Here is an 11,327-nt window from a genome sequence, read left to right on the forward strand (position 1 = left end):
TTCTCCGGTTCCTGAATCTTTCACCATTATTCGATCACTTCTACGGCAAACTAAGCTCCATAACTTAAAGCTTTATTCATTATTGTTTTCCAGATTCTGTTGTAGGTTAATCTGTGGTTGTATTCTAACATAGAGAAGCTTATTATCTGGTTTATGTTCAGTTTCTACCTGAAGGACATTTCTGAGAGTTCAGAGTGAAACACACGGAGAGAAATAAAGTAGTTCATTTATCAACATTTAGTCAATAAAAATACAATCAGAAAAAAAGCCAAATATCGGCCATAATGGGAGACAGAAGACAGAAACCGAGGAGAACAACATGCAGTAACTGGTCCAAATATGATGATGTCATGAATAAAATAAAAATCGACAGCCAGCCTTTTAAAGCTGCCTTTGGGCTTCAGACAGTTAAAGATATTAACAGTGGAAATGTTTTCTTTTGGTTGTCTTTAAAGACATCCGTACAGAATAGGTGACAAAATGCTTTAATTTCAGCTTGATTATAAAAGAGCTTCAACTTAAAGTGGTTTATGTTTTTGTTTTCCACCTAGCAGATGATCTAGATGTTTGTTTTCCAGGAATCTGAGGCTCAAATCACAATAAAACCACCATGAGAGACAGAGCATGTCGTCCCATCAGCCTTCCTGAATATCTGCAGTATGATGTACAGAATTTGCAGCTCAGAGCTTTGATGTTCAGTTAATGCATCATCCTTCCTTCTGAATCCAGGTTCCCATCAAACAGAACGTCTCCATAGCTGCAGATCCCTTAAGATGATCATACTGTTTGTTTAAAAGGTCGACACGTTACAACCTATTTACAGCCAGTAAAACACAGGACGCTGAGGGCTGCATATTGCAGAGCATCACGTACCGAATTCTGCGACAATCGAGGCCATCCCTCCGTAGATGAACGGCTTCCAGTTCAGGTTGGGCATCATCTCCGTGGCGGCGGCTGCTTCCACCTGCTGCAGCCCCGCTAGAAACAAGAGCAGGCCGCCCAGACACAGGTCAACACAGTGCTGCAGCCTCACACAATACAACATGTCGACAAACATTGAGATTTTAACGATGCTACAGATCAGAGGCTCCTCAGCATCAGCATCCCAGCCTACTGCGCCGGAAAGAGACGCCCGCTGTGTGGAGAAACGAGAGAGAGCCGTCATATTTGTTGTGGGGGTCGCTATTGGCTAAGAGCTACGTCAGTCAAAGGTTTCAGCCATTCCATTGGCTGATGCGCGGGAGGCGGGTTCGCGGTTGGTGACAGTTGGGTGACAGCAACAGAGAGAAATGAAGTTATATATAATCATTAATCGCTTAAACAGCAGGAACGCCGGTTATTTAAATAAATACTAGTCCTTCTAGTTTTAACGCACAGTTTTAATAACAGAAAACCGGCCGTTTTGCTCGTTTTTATTTCAGACATGGCCGTCCCAACTGTTTCCAACGAAGCAGATGGCTCATGCTAAGCTAACGTCTAGTTAGCTAGCACTTGTTAGCGAGGTTAACCGGCGGGCAGCTAGTTAGCTCCGCTCACAAAGGTAAATGTCACGTACCTGTGGTGTCCAGGAAATCTGCGACCTGCTGTTGTACTTGATTTCCCCCGACTCAACGCATTTTCGTGCCTTGACTTTAATAAAGTGCAGCAGAAAACTTCTCGCCTGCTGTTAGCTTCATTTCTGCTAATGTCAAGAGGGAACGATAACAACAGGACTTCCGCTACGACTTTTACAATAAAACCCGCCCTGACTCACTGAGTTCCGGCAAATAAAAGTTAATGTTAAAAAATATATATTTTAAATGAATACTGATTAATAAAATGGAAATAAAATGTACTTTGTAAAATATTTTATCTAGTATATAAAAAGTATAGTATATAAAAAGTACACCCTACAAAAATATGGAAATTTCAACTTTACATGATTATAATAAATATTAAGTATCAGACAGTGTCATTAATTATGGTGATTAACTATAGTATTATTTATTATGCAGGTTATCAAATTAAATGGTAAGGTTAAGGGCACACAATGTTATTAATTGTGGAGAATAATTTAAATAATAGGGCTAAGACTGCAGCATTACAAATTATGGAGATTAATTTAAATATGAAGGTTAAAACACTAATTATGGTGATTAATCTAATTTAACTGTAGGGGCAAAGATATCACAGTTTATTAATGACAGAGTGAACCTGACTAATTGAAATATTAAGGTTCAGACACTATAGTATTATTTATTATGGAGATTAACTAATTGAAATGTTAATTAACAATAGCTTAACTGATGATGTAAACTGCCATTGTAGTGGTTCTAAAATGTTAGCTTGCTTCTCCTTTATGCATTACAGAGACTGTATAGATAAACAACCAGTGTAAGAAAGCTGATTTGGTTTGATTAGAGTTTTATTGTGAAGGAGTTCATCATGTTCAATCATCTCATACAAAAGTGCAAAAAGGTAAATTTGTCCACCCCAACAAATAAGACAGAAGGTTAAAAATCCATTCATTCACCTCAACTTTCCGTTTGAAATAAAGTGATCAACTCTCTGACTGGAAAACTTCTCTGGAACCAAACGTTCTCCTTCCCACAGCTCAAATGTTTCTTATCTACATGAGAACCCTGCTTTAGATGCTGCTCATCGAGAAATCGGAGCAGAATGGCTTCATGTGGAGGTGGTTCTGATTAGAACGCCTCAACTGGAGTTTATATCTCATCTGACCTAGGAACATCTGAGGATCCTCCAGGAGGAACCAGGAGGAACGTCTTCAACATTCTGCTGCACCGCAACTCTGGAGAGACAAGTTTAAATTCAAATCAACAACTTTATTTTGTTTGTTACAAATACATTCTCAGAGGGTTCTGCAGTGTTCTACTGATGTTCTCAGCAGCAGAGTGAATGAGAAGGTTCTTCTGTAAGACAAGTTAATCTAAGATGTTCTAAAGATGTTTGGGGATGACGTTAGACCATTTAGACGTTCTCAAAACTGAATGCTGCACTGAGAACCTTCAGTTTTGGCTGAAATGTTCTAAGATCTAGAACAAAGGAAGAACATCACAGCGTTCCTGTAATGTGACCTATTAAAAGGAGAACATTAATAGAACGCTCTTCTATAAAAGGTTTCCACAGTGAGAACAAAGGATGGATATTCTCAATGCAGCATTCAGACCTCAGATGACTGAACGTTTTTTACAAGACGTTCCTGTACACTTTAGAGAATCTATAAAACGTTCCCACAATGTTCCATGATAACAAAGGAAGAGAACGTCTCAACAGTCTAACATTGTCATCACCAAACATCTTTAGTTCTCCTACCTTTCAGAGGAACATTATGGGAACTAAAAGGAAAATTCTAGCTGAAAAAGTTAGTCGAACTTTGCAGAACTTTCTCAGAACGTTTCTGGAAGTAAAAAACTTGTAGGTGGGTCTTTGTCAGTTATTAACAGAGCAGCGATACTCACATGGTCAAGGTGTTTCAGTTCTTGGTTCTCACAGTGAATATATGAAGGTTAGAAGAGGACGTTCCACCTCAGTCACATCTCACACGGCAAACATCCACAAAGTCAGCATTCATCTGTAGAAAAATAGATATTTTTAGATGTCCTCGTCTACATCTGGTCAGAGAACATCTACAGTGTGGATGGAAACTCCACGGTCCACTGTCCTCCTGTGGTTCCTCCTCTGGTTCTTCTTCTTCTTCCATGGTGGAGGTCAGCTGGAATCACAGCGTCGTCCGCAGCAGCCGAATCACACGCTGGTAAATCTGCTGGAACACGGACGCCAGGTTCCTGAAAGAACAGGAGAGGAACAGTCCTGAATGTTCTCCAACGTCTTTAAGGAGTTTAAAACGAGATCTGAACCGAGCTGCAGTCCGAGTTTCGTTTCTGTTTAGACTCACCGAGCTCCGACTGAGAAGCAGTTGTTTGTGTTTGGATGGAGGCAGAAGAGCGAAGCCACGCAGTAAACACAACACAACAACATGGAGAGCAGCCGCCGCTTCAGAGACATCTCAGCCTGAAACACAATGTTGATATAGATTATAGATTAAACCTTTTATTGATCCCACAGCGGGGAAAGTACATAGATTAAAAAAAAACTTCATGTTTAGGGTTAAATCGAGGCTGCACCCAGAAATCACAGAGATTTGTTTTCAATTCTGGGAAAACTGTGAAATATTCTAAAAGCACTGAAAATAACAGCATATGACTGTACAATAGCAATAATTTTAGGTTATTTAAATACAGCAAAGATCTAACTTTACAGATACACATTGTAAAAGAATTACAAATTATTAACATAAATGTATGTAATTTATGCAATACATTCGTAATAAAACAGCTTTTTTTTATTAATATCTTAAATTACAGTTAACATTTAAATTAGAACTTTTTTTCTACAATTACAGGGAAACATAAATGGGAAAATCTATAAAAACAACAAAAAAAGTGAATTTACTGGTGATGTGAACATTATGTGCATCTTTGGTTTGCTTTTTTAATTATTTAAATTAACAAAAAAATAAATTACAATTAACAATTTTTCTTTTTTCTCACCATAATATAAATACTTTTAGAAATAACAGTAAATATCCGTAAAACTATTACATTTTTGCTGGTTCAAATACAGCAGAATCATGTAATTTTCTGTCACATGTTGCTAAAGAATGAATTTCTATCTGTAAAATATTTAATTTGGAGGTCATTTAGTTTTATCCTGTTTTTATGGTGAATTAGTCTTTTTTCTTGACTTTTTTTTGACTCTATTAGTTATTATCTTTAATTTAACACAATTCTGTAAAGTTAAACAGAAATAGTTATGGTTCATTTTAATGTTTTTTGGTCAGGTATGATGATAAGATAAGATAAGATAAGATAAGATAAGATAAGATAAGATAAGATAAGATAAGATAAGATAAGATAAGATAAGATAAGATAAGATAAGATAAGATAAGATAAGATAAGATAGACTTTATTGATCTCACAAAGGAGAAATTTACTGTTACAGGGCTCTTAGAAACAAAAAACAGAGGAGTGCAAAAGTCACGAAGGTGCAAGAACAAGATAATAAATATTGCACATAATAACAACTACACAGTAGTGTTATACAGTCTGATGGGTTAAAGTATCAGTAAATGCCAGTATATAATTCACTTTTTCTGACGCCTTTCTTCTTCACAGACGATGAGTTTGTGATACTTTATCCAGTAAATAATTCCAGAATCAGCCCACATCCACAGCGTTCCTCCTTATTCAGCTGAAACATGCTGCACCGTGACATAAACTTTAGCAGATTTGGAATTTTGTTTCAGTTCTTGTCACCAAACAGGAACCAAGAAGACCTCTGAAGGATCTGAGAGTCTGAAAACATCATCATCATCACCTTAACAGTCCTGTCCACACTGGTTCTCCAAAACTGGACAAATCCTCCGTTTGGGTTTAAAAGCTCCTTCGAATCTGACCCCAGACCCGGGTAGAATCCCTCAGAGCGGCCGGCAGCGATGTAAACACAGTCCGGCTTCCTGGGTGCTGCTGGGCTCAATTACTGCTGACTAACACTTTGCTTTGAAAGGTCCTGAAAGGTCTAGCAGGGTGAATAATATGCCTACATTGTGCGTCTGCTGGAGGTATTTCGGTTAGTCAGGAGGCGTGAGAGGAGATAAAAAGAGGATGTTTGCTCTGAACCAGCTGAAAGGATGCTGGGAAGGTTTTTAAAAACAAGAAGAGAAGATGTCAGATCAGTCAGAGTTCTCCTCTGTGGCTCAGTATTCACTCATTTACTGACAAATTTAGTTTTGAAACACATTTTCAGTCTCACTTGTGTCTGCAGCCCTGTGAGACTCTACTGAGGCTCATTGGAGCAATGCAAGAATTCCAAATTTTCAGAAAATTACACTCATCGCCTTGGTTTTGCATATTAGTGTGCAAAGATCAGCTACTTCCACTCTTAAATTATTTCATGGGACCTGTCCCCATCACATAACTAAAGGTGGGGGTCAGTGATTACATCAGCTTCATATTCTGGGTAATTTAAACTCAAACCTCTGCACATGTTGATTTAAAACTAAATTTAAGTTCAGTTTTTCATAATTTATTTTCTTGTTGCAGTCTGTCACGACTCCTTCCACAATTTCACATGATGAACCCGAAATTTAGCTTTTGGTCATCAGATTAGTTTTAGCTGTGTTTAGTGGACATCATGGTGTAAAGCATGGTGGAGGCAGCATCATGATTAAAGCATGGTGGAGGCAGCATCATGAATAAAGCATGGTGGAGGCAGCATCATGATGTGAAGCATGGTGGAGGCAGCATCATGATGTGAAGCACGGTGGAGGCAGCATCATGATGTGAAGCACGGTGGAGGCAGCATCATGATGTGAAGCATAGTGGAGACAGCATCATGATGTGAAGCACGGTGGAGGCAGCATCATGATGTGAAGCATAGTGGAGACAGCATCATGGTGTAAAGCATAGTGGAGACAGCATCATGATGTGAAGCATAGTGGAGACAGCATCATGATGTGAAGCATGGTGGAGGCAGCATCATGATGTGAAGCACGGTGGAGGCAGCATCATGATGTGAAGCACGGTGAAGGCAGCATCATGAATGTGAAGCATAGTGGAGACAGCATCATGTGTAAAGCATGGTGGAGGCAGCATCATGATGAAAGCATGGTGGAGGCAGCATCATGATTAAAGCACGGTGGAGCAGATCATGATTAAAGCATGGTGGAGGCAGCATCATGATGAAAGGCATGGTGGGAGGCAGCATCATGATGAAAGCATGGTGGAGGCAGCATCATGATTAAAGCACGTGGAGGCAGCATCATGATTAAAGCATGGTGGAGCAGCATCATGATTAAAGCACGGTGGAGGCAGCATCATGATTAAAGCACGGTGGAGGCAGCATCATGATGTGAAGCACGGTGGAGGCAGCATCATGATGAAAGCATGGTGGAGCAGCATCATGATAAAGCATGGTGGAGGGCAGCATCATGATAAAGCATGGTGGAGGCAGCATCATGAATAAAGCAGTGAGCAGCATCATGATGAAAGCATGGTGGGAGGCAGCATCATGATTAAAGCACGGTGGAGGCAGCATCATGAATAAAGCATGGTGGAGGCAGCATCATGATGTGAAGCATGGTGGAGCAGCATCATGATGTGAAGCACGGTGAGGCAGCATCATGGTGTAAAGCATGGTGGAGCAGCATCATGATGAAAGCATGGTGGAGGCAGCATCATGATTAAAGCACGGTGGAGGCAGCATCATGAATAAGCATGGTGGAGGCAGCATCATGAATAAAAGCATGGTGGAGGCAGCATCATGATGTGAAGCATGGTGGAGGCAGCATCATGATGTGAAGCACGGTGGAGGCAGCATCATTGATGTGAAGCACGGTGGAGGCAGCATCATGATGTGAAGGCATAGTGGAGGACAGCATCATGATGTGAAGCACGGGTGGAGGCAGCATCATGGTGTAAAGCATGGTGGGGCAGCATCATGATGAAGCATGGTGGAGGCAGCATCATGATTAAAGCACGGTGGAGCAGCATCGATTTAATGCATGGTGGAGGCAGCATCATGATAAAGATGTGGAGGCAGCATCATGATTAAAGCACGGTGGAGGCAGCATCATGATTAAAGCACGGTGGAGGCAGCATCATGATGTAAGCATGGTGGAGGCAGCATCATGATGTGAAGCATGGTGGAGGCAGCATCATGATGAAAGCATGGTGGAGGCAGCATCATGATGTAAAGCATGTGGAGGCAGCATCATGATGTGAAGCATGGGGAGGCAGCATCGTGATGAAGCATGGTGGAGCAGCATCATGATGTGAAGCATGGTGGAGGCAGCATCATGATGAAAGCATGGTGGAGCAGCATCATGATAAAGCATGGTGGAGGCAGCATCATGATGTGAAGCATGGTGGAGGCAGCATCATGATGAAAGCATGGTGGAGGCGCATCATGATGTGAAGCATGGTGGAGGCAGCATCATGATGAGAAGCATGGTGGAGGCAGCATCATGATGAAGCATGGTGGAGCAGCATCGTGATGAAAGCATGGTGGGAGGCCGAGCATCATGAATGAAGCATGGTGGAGGCAGCATCATGATGAAAGCATGGTGGAGCAGCATCATGATGAAGCATGGTGGAGCAGCATCATGATGAAAGCATGGTGGAGGCAAGCATCATGATAAAGCATGTGGGAGGCAGCATCATGATGTTGAAGCATGTGGAGGCAGCATCATGATGAAAGCATGGTGGAGGCAGCATCATGATGTGAAGCATTGGTGGAGCAGCATCATGATGAAAGCATGGTGGAGCAGCATCATGATGAAAGCATGGTGGGAGGGCAGCATCATGATGTGAAGTCACCAGTACAAGGGAATATGGTGTTTTTCCCAGTAATAAGCTTAAGGTTAACCTTATAAGAGAATTTAAACAGGTAAGTATGAGGTTTAGATATTTGTGCTGTTTTCCAATACTAATAACCAGGCTGTCATTAATAATGCTTCTGTCTCTGATAAAGAACTATCCCATCCATCCATCATCCTCTATACACCACTTTATCCTCACTAGGGTCAGGGGGTGCTGAGTCTATCCCAGCTGACTCTGGTGAAGGCAGGGGACACCCTGGACAGGTCACCAGTCTGTCACAGGGCTACATATACAGAACACACAATCACACTCACATTCACACCTACGGACAATTAGAGTAACCAATTAACCTCAGCATGTTTTTGGACTGTGGAGGAAGCCGGAGTACCCGGAGAAAACCCACGCATGTAACAGGGAAACATGCAAACTCCATGCAGAAAGATCCCAGGCCGGGTTTGAACCGGTGATCTCTTTGCTGCAAAACGAAAGTGCTAACCACTACTCCACTGTGCAGCCCGATAAAGAACTAATTTATGCTTAATTAGTGCATCATGTAACTGTGGTTTAGCTTTAAGTGTAATAATAAATGCAGTTTCCTGGATCTCTGATGTGAACCATTTAAACTAAACTGCATCATATTTGCTTATAAATTCCACCTCCAGTGTACTGAGAGCAGACGGCTGTAAATCAGAAACCAGAGCTTTTTTTTGTTTGGAAGAATGTCTCAGATAACAGCATTCTGTATGTTTCTTTATGGCTGCTGCCATGCCTGATAACGTGCGCTGAAGAGCACGGAGAAAGCGTCATTAGATCTATTTGTGTGTGAATTCTAGTGGAAAATGGTCCCATGGTGCCAGATGTCTCTCTGAGGACAAAACAGGACGTCCAGCAGCAGGTTAGAGTTTAACTACAGACCAGTTACTGCTGGAGCTGCTGTAAAAAACACCGTCACTGCTGGTCAGACACACCGTCCAGTAAAGAACATGTGAAAGAACATGTTAAAGAACATACTAAAGAATAGAATAAAGAACATATTATAGAACAGATTAAAGAATATAATAAAGAATATAATAAAGAACACATTAAAGAAAATCTTAGTTTTTCTCAGTATCTGGTTCATTTCTCAGATCAGAAATGAAATTCTCCAAACTACTTCTTCAATCTTCACATCATTGTGTCTCTGGTTCACATCAAAATCATTTTCTCATTTCTCTGAACTAGTTGTAAATGCTTTGGTTCGTCCATGAAATGATTCGTTAATTCTCTGCTGTTTCCTCCATTATCAGCTGCTTCTGTCCTGCTGATCTAAATGTTTTCTAACGGGTCTCTGTTGAATAGTTCCCCCCCCCCCCCCCCCCCACAACATTTAGCATCAGTTCATCACATCAGTCTTTACCTGCAGAACAGTTGAACAGGCTGTCAGAATATGTCAGGATGTTTCTGTACATTTCCATTAGACTTAGTTCTAAATCTGTTCTGGAATTTGGTAACTGCTCCCAGGTCAATCTTGATTTTCTCTAAGAAGGGAAATGTGTGAAAGGTTTTCAGGTTTTATGAAATCACTCAAAGACTCTAGAAGATATTCATGATGAGAACTTGTGTCCCAACAGACGGCACCATGAGAGGTGAAGAAGACTGAACTGTAATCCTACAGAACCGCCATGTACAGTTTTCCCAGAGGGATCATTCATTGTTCACATTTCTACTGTTTTTGTTATTTCTTTGTGTTGTGCTAGCACTGTTTTCCTTCTGTATCACAATGATGTGGTCTGTCAACAAATTACAATGCAAACAGTAAAAGAGTAAAAATGAATCTGGTCCAGATCGCTTAACAATCAATCTCCCACACACACTAAGGTGGCAACAATTTACAATAACTGTCATCAGAACTTTATCCATAGTTTAATCAGAACATCCCTCCAGAGAACACTGCTATAATGACAACATGACTCAGCAATCTGACCATCTGATCAACACAGTGACACCATGACTCAGCAATCTGATATCTGATCCACAAAATGACAACATGACTCAGCAATGTGACCATCTGATCAACACAGTGACAACATGACTCAGCAATCTGATATCTGATCCACAAAGTGACAACATGACTCAGCAATCTGATCCACAAAGTGACAACATGAGTCAGCAATCTGATGTCTGATCCACACAGTGACAACATGACTCAGCAGTCTGACCGTCTGATCCACACAGTGAAAACATGACTCAGCAATCTGATGTCTGATCCACAGTGACAACATGACTCAGCAGTCTGACCATCTGATCCACACAGTGACAACATGACTCAGCAATCTGATGTCTGATCCACACAGTGACAACATGACTCAGCAGTCTGACCATCTGATCCACACAGTGACAACATGACTCAGCAATCTGACCATCTGATCCACACAGTGACAACATGACTCAGCAGTCTGACCATCTGATCCACACAGTGACAACATGACTCAGCAATCTGATGTCTGATCCACACAGTGACAACATGACTCAGCAATCTGATGTCTGATCCACACAGTGACAACATGACTCAGCAGTCTGACCATCTGATCCACACAGTGACACCAGGACTGGTCATTCTGATGGACCTGACATGTTCACTGACACAGATTTACTTCTGAGAGATGAACTAAGGATTTAGAGCAGAGACTGGCTTCTACATTTAATCTATGGTGTTTTAATTTTTGTATGAATTGTTTTCAGAAATGCACTTACTGTTCTGCAAATGTTGAGGATGATTCAAGGAATTTACCAAAAAGAAAAACTGTTAAGAACACATTATAGAACTTATTATAGAACACATTAAAGGACATACCGGTAATAAAGAACATGATAGAAACTTGACAAATATCTTATAGATGGATAGATGGATAGATAGATAGATAGATAGATAGATAGATAGATAGATAGATAGATAGATAGATAGAT

The 11,327-nt window shown here is 40.8% G+C and overlaps 1 protein-coding gene and 1 long non-coding RNA gene across 8 annotated transcripts in view; both read right to left on the minus strand.

Moving 5' to 3' along the window:
* slc25a14 (solute carrier family 25 member 14) overlaps nucleotides 1–11,327 on the minus strand; it is a 45,173-nt gene that overhangs the window by 26,420 nt on the left and 7,426 nt on the right. The window contains exons 1-2 of one of the 7 annotated variants that reach the window (XM_022214688.2): nucleotides 1,556–1,705; nucleotides 874–978 (exon numbers count right to left, since the gene is read on the minus strand). The exons of 4 other annotated variants lie outside the window; for them this stretch is intronic. In XM_022214688.2, coding sequence (XP_022070380.1) covers nucleotides 874–940 — 67 coding nt within the window. In that variant the 5' untranslated portion in view covers nucleotides 941–978; nucleotides 1,556–1,705. Of the gene's footprint in view, nucleotides 1–873; nucleotides 1,512–1,555; nucleotides 1,706–11,327 lie in introns of those variants that run through there. 2 more of the 7 variants (XM_051937754.1, XM_022214686.2) reach the window with 2 other exon arrangements.
* On the minus strand, nucleotides 2,428–4,126 carry LOC110965582 (uncharacterized). The gene is made up of 3 exons (XR_002596674.2): nucleotides 3,899–4,126; nucleotides 3,462–3,788; nucleotides 2,428–2,791 (listed from the first exon to the last, which is right to left on the minus strand). It is a non-coding gene; the product is annotated as an uncharacterized LOC110965582 (long non-coding RNA).

Source organism: Acanthochromis polyacanthus, chromosome 17 (assembly GCF_021347895.1).
Source record: "Acanthochromis polyacanthus isolate Apoly-LR-REF ecotype Palm Island chromosome 17, KAUST_Apoly_ChrSc, whole genome shotgun sequence".
Taxonomy (NCBI): Eukaryota; Metazoa; Chordata; class Actinopteri; family Pomacentridae; genus Acanthochromis; species Acanthochromis polyacanthus.